This window comes from Symphalangus syndactylus, chromosome 6, assembly GCF_028878055.3.
Source record: "Symphalangus syndactylus isolate Jambi chromosome 6, NHGRI_mSymSyn1-v2.1_pri, whole genome shotgun sequence".
In the NCBI taxonomy this organism is placed as follows: domain Eukaryota; kingdom Metazoa; phylum Chordata; class Mammalia; order Primates; family Hylobatidae; genus Symphalangus; species Symphalangus syndactylus.
The window spans coordinates 8,574,572-8,589,146 of NC_072428.2; the positions used below are offsets into that span (position 1 = coordinate 8,574,572).

Sequence of the window (14,575 nt, forward strand, 5' to 3'; positions counted from 1 at the left end):
CTGAGCCACCAACAACTACCTGCACCACTTCCCATGAGGCCAAATAATGGCTTCCCTCAAAGCTCAGACCTCCCACCCACCTCCCAGTCCTGTCCCATGCAGGGGGCTACTGGCCTCCTGGGGTGCAGGGGTCCAGGCCAAACCCAACCCACAGATGGTTGGTGAAACCAGCACGTATCCAAGGGACTTTCCCCCACCTGGTCCATGTGCCCACTGCATAGATATGCCTGTGCCTGCTCCCCTAGGACAGAGACTCCCTTTTCTTCCATTGGAATGAGGGATGGGGAGATTTGATGGTGTCCTGTACAGGTTGGATGTTAATCTGCTGTGGTGCTCTTGGAGAAGCTTGCCTGAGTTCAGCGCTTTCTCAGCACGTGGTGTTTGCTGCCCCTTCAAGCTGCGGGAGTCCCAGAAGGTAAGTGCTACTGCAACCCCCATTTACTGGTGAACAGAGGTCAGGTGATCTGCAGCGGGCCAAGCAGCTGCTAAGTGGCCAACAGGCTGGATCTGCATCTCACTTGCAGAGGCCCTGCCTGGATGCTGGGGCTGCCCTGAGACTCCCTCCTCCTCCTCTTCCCTCCACAGCTCTCCTTGCTTCTATCCACAGCTGTGCTCCAGGTGGGGAACACCTGTGGATGCACCAGGGTGCAACTACTCAGAGTCCAGTGTGCAGAAGGGCCCCTGCTCTATGCTGTTTCCATATCCAAGCCCAAGTTTGTCTAGAGCTTCATTCAGCAAATCCAAGCCTCCCTGAATTCCCTGCAAGACCAAACTGAGCCCTACAACCCCCACCACTCTGGTTAGCTGCCAGTCCCAGCTCCTGTTCCCTCCTGGGCCACTGTCTGTACAGTTCTGAAGTCCTACAAGAATGTTGAGATCCTAAGCCGACTCTCACCCAAAGAGGTAAACAACCAGGGGCCTCCAGGTTAGAGAACATACCCAGACAGGTTCTGCTGCCTGTAGGCTTGATATCCTTCCCCTACAACATGCCATGCTTGCCAGGCTGGAAGAGGGGCTCCAGAAACTTGGGAAACCTGGGCCTGTAGCTGGCATATGGAAAAGAGGCCTGGAAAAGCACCATTCCTGTCCATGAAGCCCCCACATGAAACCAGGTAATTGGGAAATACATGGGCACCAAGCCTGACCCCCACTCAGACCCAGGTGGGAACTGCAGCAGTGACTTGTCCCCTCTGCCACTCTGGCTGTACCACTACAGGAGGGAGGAACATCTAGCTCCACACGTGAGTGGAGACACCAGGTGTGAGCAGGTTCCAGTGGTTGCTGTAGCTGAACCTTCCCAACCAGGTCCATGCAAGGCCATCTCAGATGGGTGTGCACCTGGGTTGGGCAAGGACACCCCTCAGACAGTGAGGGCCACTGAGGAGGGCTGTCACAGAGGCCCCTTTTCCTGCTCCTAGAACAGGTTGGAGGAGTATGGGGGACCTCTCCCACCTCCCGGCTGCTTCCAGGAGCCACTTCTTTCGAGATGAGACACTCTCCTACCTGCCTGTTCCCATTTGGCTGAAATAGACCATTGCTAACATTTAGAAAACAAAAAGGGGCCTCACCTATTTTCCCTGACAGGTTGGAGGCAGGTGGGCATGCCAAGGGACCTGGGGTAGATCCTGTACATCTGCCCACCCCCAGGCTATGCTGGCTTCATCTTATCTGTGGGGTGCAGGGGAGAGGGGGGAATTACCAAGAGATGATCACACAGGCCATGGACAAGTTCTACAAGAGCCAGGAAGAAGAGCACTGTCCGTGCATGCTACCCGGCACCCAGCTCACACACACATCTCTCATTTGACTGCTTTCCCAAAGCAGGCTTTTGCCATCCAGGATCCCCAAGAAGCCTGGGGAGGAGACCCTGCCAGGCTGAAGGGCCTGTCCCCAAACGTGCCACCCTCACCAGGCTCATCCTGACAATCTTGGATTATTTTTGCCCTGAAGTTTTGGAGGGGCAGACAGGGAGACAGCAGACAGTACACATTAGCCACCTTTCCAGAGAGCATCAGTCCTTCAGACTGGGGCAGGTCAGACCTCCACTCAGGCGTTTTTCTCACTGGTTGCCAGTTGGGGGAAACAGCATTTGTCAGCACCGGCCTGTCTCCCCAGGTCCTGTTCAGAAACCCCATCTGTGCCTTTGGAGAGACTGCCCTGAGCACACAGGCCCAGCAACCACCATCTACAGCCCCCAGTGCATGTTAGCAGACACTGGGCTTGATTCCTGCCTACTCCCTGACAGATATCCCATGGCCACCTCATGAAGAGAATGAGGCCACACAAACACACCCAGGCCGTCATGGTGATGGAGTGGCTGGGGTCCCACTTGCCCATCCTTCATTGCTGGTCCAGAGCCAGCTGACCACATTCCTACCCCGAGATGGGACTTTGGGGACATTGTCCACCAGGGTCACTGACCCCTTTTAAAGTTCCAGAAACATGGCCGGCTGGTCCCCTAGAATTTGGCACATGGGATAAGCCAAGGCTTGCCTTCAGGAACAGGTTTTCCACCACGTCGCTGCCCAAGGCCCAGAGCATCCCCAAGTTTGCGTGAAGCCTGCCTGCCACGTCCACAGCCCATGCCGACCCCGCCTGGAGCCACTGGAATGCTTGTTCCTGGGCATGTGATAAACCCAGACAGCTCCAGCCTTGCAGGACAACTGTGCGCATCTGGCAACAGTAGCCAGAGGGCCCATAGAAAGAAGTTGGAGGGGAAACCAGATGCTGTGAAAATACTTTATTAGGCAAAACTGCATACTATAAAAATGCTTTAAAATGCAGGAGAAGATGCGAAGACACAAACGAACAAGCGCGTAGTGACACATAGCTGTCAACACAGTAAAGAATCCACACTGCTTCCCCCCCTTTACCTAGGAGAGTTCTAAGCCACCTCCTCCTCAGCATACTCCTCATCCTCCTCCTCCTCGGCCGTGGCATCCTGATATTGCTGATATTCAGACACCAGGTCGTTCATGTTGCTCTCGGCCTCGGTGAATTCCATCTCATCCATGCCCTCGCCCGTGTACCAGTGGAGAAAGGCCTTTCGCCTGAACATTGCTGTAAACTGCTCTGAGACACGCTTGAAGAGTTCCTGGATGGCCGTATTATTCCCAATGAAGGTGGCCGACATTTTTAGCCCCCGGGGTGGGATGTCACAGACGGCTGTTTTTACATTGTTGGGGAGCCAGTCAGCAAAGTAGCTGCTGTTCTTATCCTGAATATTGAACATTTGTTCATCCACCTCCCTCATGGGCATGCGACCCCTGAAAATGGCAGCCGCCGTTAGGTAGCGGCCATGGCGGGGGTCGCAAGCGGCAATCATATTCTTAGCATCAAACATCTGCTGGGTAAGCTCAGCCACAGTCAAGGCCCGGTACTGCTGGCTGCCCCGGCTGGTCAGTGGGGCAAAGCCAGGCATGAAGAAATGCAGCCAGGGAAACGGGACCATGTTCACGGCCAGCTTCTGCAGGTCAGCATTCAGCTGGCCGGGGAAGCGCAGGCACGTGGTGACCCCACTCATGGTAGCAGACACCAGGTGGTTCAGGTCACCGTAGGTGGGTGTGGGCAGTTTTAGGGTCCTGGAACATATGTCATATAGCGCTTCGTTATCTATGCAGAAGGTCTCGTCCGCATTTTCTATGAGCTGGTGGACTGAGAGGGTGGCGTTGTAGGGCTCCACCACGGTGTCTGACAGCTTGGGCGAGGGCAGGATGCTGAATGTGTTTATGATCCTGTCTGGGTACTCCTCCCGGATCTTACTGAGCAGAAGGGTACCCATCCCAGACCCAGTCCCGCCACCCAGGGAGTGGGTCAGCTGGAAACCCTGCAGGCAGTCACATCTCTCAGCCTCCTTTCTGACAACGTCCATCACTGACTCCATCACCTCCGCGCCTTCTGTGTAGCATCCGTTGGGCCAGTTGTTTCCGGCCCCACTCTGACCTGTAAGACAGTACAGCCAGTCACTCGATGGCCAGGTATACGGTCATCAGTGGTCACCACCATAATGCAAAAAGGGCCATGTGTCACGTGTGAGGTGAGAGCACCATGCGCCCTGCAGGTGGAGCAAATGAAACCCCCTCCCCCAGAGTTACAGGACAGCAGCTTCCCCTTTTAGGAATTAAGTCAGGAGTCAAACCTGAGACAGGCTAACAGACCTCGCTGCAGGTGGCTCCTGCCCATTTTCAGGAAAGGCAGTAGCCACGGCCCCAGCTCAGCTCCCTACAGGGAGTTGACATCAGTAGCTCCTTGAGACACCTGGGCCTTCCTCCCAAAGCCCGTTTAGAAGAGGTGGATTGAGCGACTCAACTCGGCGGATAGGAGGGTGTTAAGGGGCCCTGGCTCCACAGTTCCCACAGCGATGACCTTGGGGCACTCCTAGATTTTGAGCTGCCCTGGCTAAGGAGCCACACCCCAGTCCTCCCCCGCAGCTCACCGAAGATGAAGTTGTCTGGCCTGAAGACCTGCCCAAAGGGCCTAGAGCGCACAGAGTCCATGGTGCCAGGCTCCAGATCCATGACCACAGCATGGGGCATGTACCTGCCACCTGAGAGGGGCGGGAGGGCATGAGCGAGGGGAGGGCCGCTGTTCTCAGGAGGGTGGTGGGGGAAGGACGGGATCTCACTGCTGGCCTCGTTGTAGTACACGTTGATGCGCTCCAGCTGCAGGTGGCTGTCCCCGTGGTAGGTGCCAGCGGAGTCGATGGCATGTTCATCAGAGATCACCTCCCAGAACTGCCAGAGACGGGAGGGGCCAGACAGGCCAGGGCTGATTCATGGAGGCGCCCCAGCCGCTCTCCCAACCCACCCTCACCCGCACCCCCATCCCTAGGCCTCCGTGTCCCTGGGGTCCACCCCGGCCGCCTCGCCAGCCGCCCAGTTCCACTGCGTCCCCGGCAGGGAACCCAAGGGCCGCAACGCAGGGGCACCGCCCACGCCACTGCCAACATCCCTGACCACCCGGCAGGCCCGAGCTGGGCCCTCAGAGCCCCGGCTGCCTACCTTGGTGCCGATCTGGTTCCCGCACTGTCCGGTCTGCGTGAGCACAATCTCCCTCATGGCCAAGGCAGGATTAGGGCGGCAGGAGAAACGCGAGAAGGAGGAGCAGACGCCCAGCAACCCAGCCCGCCCTCCGCCAACGCTGAAATAGCCCCGCACCCACCTCCCTCAGCCTCGGATTCGGCTCCCAGAATAAGCAACAGCTTTGCTTCCACACAGGTGCACCCACCTGTGAATCCCTTGGCGTTGAACGTCTGTTGGAGAGCTCAGGTGTCCTTGCTGTGGTCCTTTCCACGTTGGAGAAAGGTGCTCAGCTGCAGAACTTCCTCCCGCGTCTTTAGTGAGACTAGATCCCTAGCTGAGCTGAAACTGAATTTTCCTCCCATGTGGGAGGGGAAGACTCTTGTTTCCATATTCACAGAGTGCCTTTGCACCTGTCCTAAATTGATGACTTTTTTTAAATTGATGAGTCTTTTCGTCTATTAGGAGATCTGTGGTTGGGAAAGGCCTTCCATATGTTAACTCAACAGGACTTAATTATAAGTTTTACTTTGGGGCAGTTCAAACCCACAGTAAGCTATGAATGTTAGAGACAGGCCTCTGATTTAGCTAGAGTCTTCTTTAGAGTAGGAATAGCCCTTTCACCTTTCGCGAGGACTGCAGTCTCCACACAGTGAAGCTGATATTGGATTCTTAAAGCTGAGGATAGGTGTTGGGATAGGCCTGCTGTGAAAGATGGGCCATTGTCACTTTGCAGGCTTTTAGATTACCCAAACTGAGGAGTTATTTCTTCTGGTAAACATTTTTCAGATGGGGTGGGGAATGCCTCGATCTAACCAGTGAAGGTATCAGTAAGCATTAGCAAATATTTGAATCTCCTGCAGAAAGGCATCGGGGTAAATTAGAGTTGCCAGTTCTCACCTGGATAGGTTCCTCAATTTTGGACAGGTTTAACTGGAGGAGAAAATTTCTGGCCATTTGGGTCATGTCAGGCACAGAGCTCACAGTGCTGAGTCACCTGTTTTAGTGTCTTGAAAAGATTTACCCCTATGAACAAATGAGACATTAACAGAAACAAAGAATCCCTTCTAGGGTGAAAAGAATCAGGAAAGTGCTGAATTATATTCCTATGATTGGTACTTGGCATTAGTAATTTATTACCATCATTCAGCCAGCCAGAGGCGCCCTGGACCGAAATGCAATCCCTGGCCCATTTTTGTTCTTTAGAGTGTTCTGGCCCAGTTCTATGTATGCTGACCAGCACGCCCATAAGCTTCATTGGCCCTTTCAGTGCAGGTGCCTTGGCTGCGGCATCTACAAGGGCATTTCCTTTTACATGGTCAGTCTCTCTTTTGATGTCCTCTGCAATTAATTATAGTCACTTTTTGGCAGCAAAGCAGCATTCTAACAAGCTCAAAATCTGAATGATGTTGTATGGAAAAGCCCTTGGGGGTCAGGAGTCCCTACCCATTCCAAATTGCAGCATTAGCATGAAGCACTAAAAAATCATACTTGGAATCAGTGTAAATGTTAACTTTTAAATCCTTTCCCAACTTCAGGGGCTAAGATCAATTAACTCAGCTTTTTGAGCTGAGGTCGAGGCCAGCAAGGCTTGTGCCTTGATTCTCTTGTGCTGACTAATAATAGCATATCTAGCCCTCCTATTTTCCTGATGCATGAAACAACTTGCATCTGTTAACCACTCTTCCTTGGGATGGTCAAGGGGCTCATCTCTAAGTCTGGCCTGCTAGAATAAATTTGTTTCATAACCTGTGACATAGCTTTGGCTGTGTCCCCAGTCAAATCTTTTTTTTTTTTTTTTTTTTTTTGAGACAGAGTCTAGCTGTCTCCCAGGCTGGAGTGCAGTGGCACGATCTCGGCTCACTGCAGGCTCCGCCCCCCAGGGTTCACGCCATTCTCCTGCCTCAGCCTCCCGAATAGCTGGGACTACAGGCGCCCACCATCTCGCCCGGCAAATTTTTTGTATTTTTAGTAGAGACGGGGTTTCATTGTGTTAGCCAGGATGGTCTCGATCTCCTGACCTCGTGATCTGCCCGCCTCGGCCTCCCAAAGTGCTGGGATTACAGGCGTGAGCCACCGCGCCCGGCCCCCAGTCAAATCTTATCTTGAATTGTAGCTCCCATAATTCCTATATATCATCGGAGGGACCCAGTGGGCGGTAATCGAATCGGGGGATGGGTCTTTCCCATGCTGTTCTTGTGACAGTGAATAAGCCTCATGAGATCTGATGGTTTATTTATTTATTTGTTTTTGAGACAGAGTCTTGCTCTGTTCTCAGGCTGGAGTGCATTATCATGATCTTGGCTCACTGCAACCTCTGACTCCTGGGTTCAAGCGATTCTCTTGTCTCAGCCCTCCCAAGTAGCTGAGATTACAGGCGCCCACCACCATGCCTGTCTGATTTTTGTACTTTTAGTATAGACGGGGTTTCACCATGTTGGCCAGGCTGGCCTCGATCTCCTCACCTCAGGTCATCCACTGCCTTGGTCTCCCAAAGTGCTGGGGTTACAGCTGATGGTTTTATAAAGGGGAGTTCCCTACACAAGCTCTTTTGCCTGCTGCCATGTAAGAGATGTGACTTTGCTCCTCATTTGCCTTCTGCCATGAGTGTGAGGCCTCCCCTACCATGTGGAACTGTGAGTCAATTAAACCTCTTTTCTTTTTAAATTACCCAGCCTCAGATATGTCTTTATTAGCAGCATGAGAACAGACTAATACAACCTGTATGCCAGAAAGGCTGGGAGCACCTGTGGACTCTGGCAGATAAGTAGCTGGGTTTATGGTTTGGCAGGCTTTAAGGGTTATGTCTGGAGTGTCTAGCAATAAGGCCTGACACTTTCATAAATGTTCTCCTATTATCCACTGCTGCCCTTTAGCTTCTAGGACCACCTTCCCTTGGTGTGGGGTCAAAAACCTGTAGGTGCTGTTCTAATGTTAGTTTATTAGCTTTGCCTACTAGAAAAGTGGTAGCAGCAATAGCTCTCAGACATCAAGGCCACCTGAGGCCACCTGGCCTATCTGCTTAGAAAATTAGGCTACTGGCCTTGGAATGTCCCCCAGTTTGGGGACAAGATTATCCAAGGCCTATGCCTTGCTTTTTGCTCACAAAAAGAAAAAATGGTTCATCCAACTTGGGGACTCCCACGGCTGCAGCAGAGCCCAATTTCTCCTTGAGAGTATTGAAGGTTTGCTTGCCGTTCTCATTACATTCTAGGAGCTCTAAATCTTTCCCTGTAGTGTATCATATAAGGCTTGGCTACATGTCCAAATCTGGGCAGCCATAAGCAGCAGTACCCAGCCATCTCCTAAAAAAGCCCACAGTCATTTTTGGAACTGAGACGCTTGGATGAGTAAAATAACTTTTTTATCTTCTAGGGATGTTGATCAGTTCCAGAGGTTGAGACAGATTCCAAGTATTTAAGTCTTTGAGTCAAAACCTGAGCCCTGTATGGTGATGCCCTGTTTCTGCAACTTCCCAGGAAATTTACCAACTTAACAGTATTATTATGAGTCTCCTTTAGTTGGGCTAGCAATGAGCTAGTCATCTACATACTGAATAATTGTGTCCCTTCCCAACTGTAGATTTCTTAAGTCCTTAGCTAGAGCATTTTCAAATAAGTGGGGGCTATCCCAGAACCCTTCAGAAATGACTGTCCAGGTTAGTTTTAAGGCTGAATGCGTATCTGGATCAGTCCATTCAAAGGCAAACATTATGAATCTAGATGCATTGAGATACAGAAAAATGAGTCTTTCAGATTTAAGAATGTAAACCAGCTTGCATCCCCTGGGACTTGGTAAGTTTTGGGGATAATGAGGTGTATGGAGACAACTGCGTTTCTTAATGCTCTAAGGGTTCTGAGAGATCTGTACTTGCCATTAGGCTTTTTACCTGGTAACATGCGAGTAGTGTAAGGAGACTCTCATGGCCTTCATAACTCATATGGCAAGAATTTGGCAATCGGGTTGAATTTCCCCTCATGCTTCTTGCCTTAAAAAGTATTGTCTCTTCTGAGGGCAAGGAGCACTAGGCTGAAGTTGGATTTGAATGGGGAGGTGTTTAGTGCATTTCCCAGAGCCTGTGTGGCCCATACCTCAAGACTTACTTAAGACAACACCTCAGGTGATAAATGTGACAGCTCATTCTTAACTTCTTTCTACCCCTGAGGGGTCAGGAACAAAAGTGACACTTTCTATGGTTTATGATCTGTGAAGGTGACCATGACTTGGTCTCCTGAGTCAATAAACCTCTCCCCAGTAAGAGGTCAGGCATTCAGACAGTACTAAAAAGGCAAGCGAGAAACCCACAGGCCCCGGAGGACAACTTAGAAGATCCGAAAAGCAGTGTTTTTGGGCTTGTGCATCATGAGAAGACAGGAGCCCATTGTATTGAATCAGGACAGAGTCATCTGCTCCCACACCTAATACAAAGTTAATACTCCTACCTGCCACTTCAAGAGTCACCTGAGGCTCCTCCATCTCTCAATAGCTAATAGTCCAATGGGAGCGGAGGCAGGAAGTATCAGGCCCTCCCACTTTCGAGTCTGCTGGGCTCTGATCATGGCTCCCTTGGAAGCACAATGCATTTCCTTCGGCAGTGGCCGACCTTACAGAAGGCACATTGATTTATATCCAAGGCACACTGGTCCAGAGGCACAGACTGGGACTTTCACCTTCTCACTTCCTCTGCGAGGGCCAGGGGTTAAGGGGCTGCCTCTGAAGTGGTGGAGAGCACAAGGCTGCAGCTAGAAGCTGGGCCTCTTAGGAGATTTGCTTTATTTTATGTTTTCTCTGCCCTATTCCTGTGATGGAAAACTGCAAAATCCAAGTCTAAAATCTCATCTATGGGAGTCTGGAAGCCTAAGGCTGCTTTTGGCAGCTTCCTGCAGATATCAGAAGGAGACCGCGCTATAAAATAAACTCCTAGCAATGCCTGTCCCTTTTTGGAGTCAGGGTAAGTGTTAGTGTATTTCCTCAAAGTCTAAATTATCCACCCTTGTAATAAGGCTAGGTTTTCATCTTTTCCCTGGATAATTTTCCAGACTTTATAAAAATTAAAAAGCTGTATCACACTTTTTTTTTATTCCTTCACAGAGTCAAATGATCATAATTTTTTCTCTCTATATCCCACTTTCTTCCTAATTTATTTGTCTTTTCTAGATTCTAGTTCTTTTGGGTCCTGGTCAGGCACTGCTGTGCCTCCTACTTGATAGGTGTCATGCCCCTGGTTGCAGGCTGCCACCCTATTAGCATGTGCTCTAGCCGCTCCCATAATGCACTGGTTTTCTACCATGCAGCAGGTAAACATAAATATTTGCAAATCCTGCCTGGTCAGATCATACATCAAGGTTAGCCTTTTAAATTTGTCCATGAATTTTCCCGGAATCTCTGAAAACTGTTTTAGTTTTTCCTTGCATATGGCTAATTCAGATATAGAAAAGTGTACATATACCTATATAGCGTGGGGAAAAGAAAGAGAGATCAGACTGTTACTGTGTCTATGTAGAATGAAGTAGACATAAGACACTCCATTTTGTTCTGTACTAAGAAAAATTCTTCTGCCTTGAGATGCTGTTAATCTGTAACCCTAGCCCCAACCCTGTGCTCACAGAAACATGTGCTGTGTTGACTCAAGGTTTAATGGATTTAGGGCTATGCAGGATGTGCTTTGTTAACCAAATGCTTGAAGGCAGCATGCTTGTTAAAAGTCATCACCACTCCCTATTCTCAAGTACCCAGGGACACAAAACACTGCGGAAGGCCACAGGCTTAATGTTCCCCTTTCTGGGTGGCTTTGAGGCTAGTGGCCTGAGTTGAGACAGACCCACATCTGAGTTTAGTCCAGCCACAAGGCCTGACCCAGCACCCTCTTTAACTTTCATTTTAGCCGTTATAGATAACAACAACCAAGGGACTGAATCTTTTGCTTTTTTCTTGTTAGTTTGCATTTCCTTATGCATCTAGTGAACCAATTCCTGGGAGGTTGGATCCATCTCTAAATTCGGCTGATAACTTTTACCTTTAGTAACTGATCTCAACATAGGTGGAACTTCATACCATGGGTGACCACGTGGCCACCTGGGAATCGAAGATTCTTCATCCCCCCAGCCTTTAATCCTTTCTCTTTTCAAAGCACATGGTTCCATCAGTCAGGGCCTTTCAAGCAAATCCCACTTCACTGACAATTATGTAGGAAAAACTCTCTCAAACTTCGTTTTTTTTTTTTTTTCTCTACTCTCACACCACAAAAATCATCAGCACAAAAGAAGACTTCTATGACCAAACGTATGGGGGTCTTTTCCCCATGCATCAAGCAGCGGACACAAGTTGGGTGTCCTCGAATTCAGTTCTGACACTGTCTACCCTGAGATAGCGTCAGGTCCAATAGATTGGGGGCTCAGTACCCAAGATTCTCCCCAGACTCCCAGACACGAGTTGCAATTCTGGGCTTCTGGAACATCTGACTGACTGGCTTCAAGTTGAAGTTCCCATGATCCCCTCATTGAGTTTGATTAATTTGCTGGAGCAGCTCATAGAACTCAGAGAAACACTTATATTTACCAGCTTATCATAAAAGATGCTACAACAGATACAGGTGAAGAGACACATAAGGCAAGGTATGGGGGATGTGGCATGGCACTTCCTCACCTCCCTGGACACTACCCTCCTCTACGAACCTCCACGTGTTCACCTAACCAGAAGCTTTGGTGCCATTTTCAAATGCCATAAGCTCACTTTGTGTCTGTGTCACATTTTGGTAATTCTAGCAATATTTCAAAATGTATTATTATACTTGTTATGGTGCTCTGTGATCAGTGACCTTTGACATTACTGCTATGTTCTGGGGCACCATGAGTTGCATCCATGTACGATGGCATACTTAATTGATACATAATGTATGGACTCTGACTGCCTCACCAACCAGCTGTTTTCCCATCCCTCTTCCTCTCCTTGGGCCTCTCTATTTTCTGAGACACAACAATATGAAAATTAGGCCAATTAATAATCCTACAAGCCAAATAATAATCCTACAATGGCCTATAACTGTTCGTGTAAAAGGAAGAGTCTCATGCATTTCTCACTTAAAATCTAACGCTAGAAATGATTAAGCTTAGTGAGGAATACATGTCAAAAGATGAGACAGGCTGAAAGCTAGGCCTCTTGGACAAAACAGCCAAATTGTGAACGCAAAGGCAAAGTTCTTGAAGGACACTAATCCAGTGAGCACACCATGCTAAGAAAGTTAAACAGCATTATTGTTGGTATGGAGCATTCAATGATCTGGATAGAAGGCCCAACCAGCCAGAACATTCCTTTATGCCAAATCCTAATTCAGAGGAAGGCCCTGACTCTCTTCAGTTCTATAAGGCTAAGAGAAGTGTGGACGATGCAGAAGAAAAGTTTGAAGCTAGCAGAGGTTGGTTCATGAGGTTTAAGGAAAGAAGTCCTCTTCATAGCATAACAGTGCAAGGAGAAGCAGGAAGTGTGATGGAGAAGCTGCAGCGAGTTACCCAGAAGATCTACCTCAGATCACTGATGCAGGCAGCCACACTACACAATAGATTTTCAGTGTAGATGAAAGAGCCTTCTCTACTGGAGGTACATATCATCTAGGACTTTCATGGTTAGAGAGAAGTCAATGCCTGGCTTCAAAATTTCAAAGGGCAGGCTGAGTCTCATGATGGGTTAATACATCTGGCGACTTTAAGTTAAAGCCAATGTGCCCTTACCATTCTGAGAATTCCAGGGCCCTTAAAACTTATGCTAAGCCTACTCTGCCTGTGCTCTACAAATGGAACAACAAAGCCTGAATGACAGCACGTCTATTTGTACTATGGTTTACTCAATATTTTAAGCTCACCGTTGATACCTACTGCTCAGAGAAAATGTTTTCTTTCAAAATATTAGTACTCCGTGACATCTAAGAGCTCTGATGGAGATATACAAGGAAATCAACTTTGTTTCCATGCCTGCTAATAAAAGATCATTCTGAAGCTCAGGGATGAAGAAGTAATTTCAACTTCCAAGTCTTATTCTTTAAGAAATACAGTTCATGGGGTTATTACTGTCATAAGGATTCCTCTGATGGATTTGGGCAAAGTAAACTGAAAACCTTATGGAAGGGATTCATCATTCTGATGCCACTGAGAACATTCATGATTCATGGGAGGGGAGCAAAATATCAACATATTTTGGAAGGATTTTCCATATCAACAGGAGTTTGGAAGAAGTTGATTAAAATTGTCATGGATAACTTTAAGGAATTCAGGACTTCAGTGGGAGAAATAACGGCAGATGTGGCAGGAAGAGCAAGAGCAAAAGAACTAGAATTAGAAGTGGAGCCTGAAGATGTGACTGAATTGCTGCATCTCATGATTAAACTTGATGAAATGAGGACTTGCTTTTTATGGATGAGCAAAAAAGTGGTTTTTTTTGTTTGTTTGTTTGTTTGGGGGGATGAAATCTCCTCCTGGTGAAGATACTATGAACATTGTTGAAACAACAATCAAGGATTTGGAATATTCAATAAACTTAGTTGATAAAGAAGCAGCAGGATTTGAGAGGACGGACTCTAATTTTGAAAGAAGTTTTACTGTGGGTAAAATGCTATCAAACAGCATCACATGCCACAGAGAAATTTTTCATGAAAGGAAGGGTCAATGGATGTGGCAAACTTCACTGTCATCTTATTTTAAGAAGTTGCTGGCAAGGCGCCATGTCTCATGCCTGTAATTCCACAACTTTATGAGGCTGAGGCCGGTGGATCACCTGAGGTCAGGAGTTTGAGACCAACCTGGCCAACATAGTAAAAACCCATCTCTACTAAAAATACAAAAATTAGCCAGGCATGGTGTGGGGTGCCTATAATCCCAGCTACTTGGGAGGCTGAGGCAAGAGAAATCATTTGAACCCTGGAGGCAGAGGTTTCCGTGAGCCAAGATCCTGCCACTGCACTCCAGCCTGGGAAACAGACTGAGACTCCATCTCAAAAAAAAAAAAAAAAAAAAGAGAAATTGCCACAGGCACTCCAACCTTCAATACCCACCACCCTGATCTGTTGGCAGCAATCAACATAGAGGCAGAATCCCCATCATCAGAAAGATTACAACTTGCTGAAAGTTCTGATGATCATTAGCATTTTTATGGATAAATTATTTTAAATTAAGGCGTGTACATTGGTATTTTTATTTTTATTTTTTATTTTTTTAATCATTATACTTTAGGTTTTAGGGTACATGTGCACAATGTGCAGGTTTGTTACATATGTATCCATGTGCCATGTTGGTTTGCTGTACCCACTAACTCGTCATTTAGCATTAGGTATATCTCCTAATGCTGTCCCTCCTCCCTCCCCCCACCCCACAACAGTCCCCAGAGTGTGATGTTCCCCTTCCTGTGTCCATGAGTTCTCATTGTTCAATTCCCACCTATGAGTGAGAACATGCGGTGTTTGGCTTTTTGTCTTTGCGATAGTTTACTGAGAATGATGTTTTCCAGTTTCATCCATGTCCCTACAAAGGACATGAACTCATCATTTTTTATGGCTGTATAGTATTCCA

The 14,575-nt window shown here is 48.3% G+C and overlaps 1 protein-coding gene across 11 annotated transcripts; it reads right to left on the minus strand.

Moving 5' to 3' along the window:
* Positions 1-289: 289 nt before the first annotated feature.
* LOC129484129 (tubulin beta-8 chain-like) lies at positions 290-13,988 on the minus strand. Of its 11 annotated transcripts, none has more exons than XM_063640949.1 (5): positions 5,001-10,827; positions 4,625-4,733; positions 4,436-4,546; positions 2,910-3,942; positions 290-577 (listed from the first exon to the last, which is right to left on the minus strand). In XM_063640949.1, the coding sequence occupies exons 1-5, from the start codon at positions 5,055-5,057 to the stop codon at positions 439-441; spliced, it is 1,449 nt and encodes a 482-aa protein (XP_063497019.1). In that variant the 5' UTR covers positions 5,058-10,827; the 3' UTR covers positions 290-438. The 11 variants fall into 11 exon arrangements, with proteins under 11 accessions (XP_063497019.1, XP_063497020.1, XP_063497022.1 ...); XM_063640952.1 differs by lacking the exon at positions 290-577 and having other exon boundaries at positions 2,737-3,244; positions 3,851-3,942; positions 5,001-10,830; XM_063640951.1 differs by lacking the exons at positions 290-577; positions 5,001-10,827 and adding an exon at positions 12,913-13,988 and having other exon boundaries at positions 2,737-3,942; positions 4,625-4,740.
* Positions 13,989-14,575: the final 587 nt, after the last annotated feature.

Bases quoted from the DNA above. Each gene is read 5' to 3' on its own strand.
- LOC129484129 (XM_063640949.1), bottom strand. From the start codon at position 5,057: ATGAGGGAGATTGTGCTCACGCAGACCGGACAGTGCGGGAACCAGATC. The intron at 4,734-5,000 runs GTAGGCAGCCGG...CGTCTCTGGCAG, and splicing joins GGAACCAGATCGGCACCAAG to TTCTGGGAGGTGATCTCTGA. The intron at 4,547-4,624 runs GTGAGATCCCGT...CGCCCCTCTCAG, and splicing joins GTACTACAACGAGGCCAGCA to GTGGCAGGTACATGCCCCAT.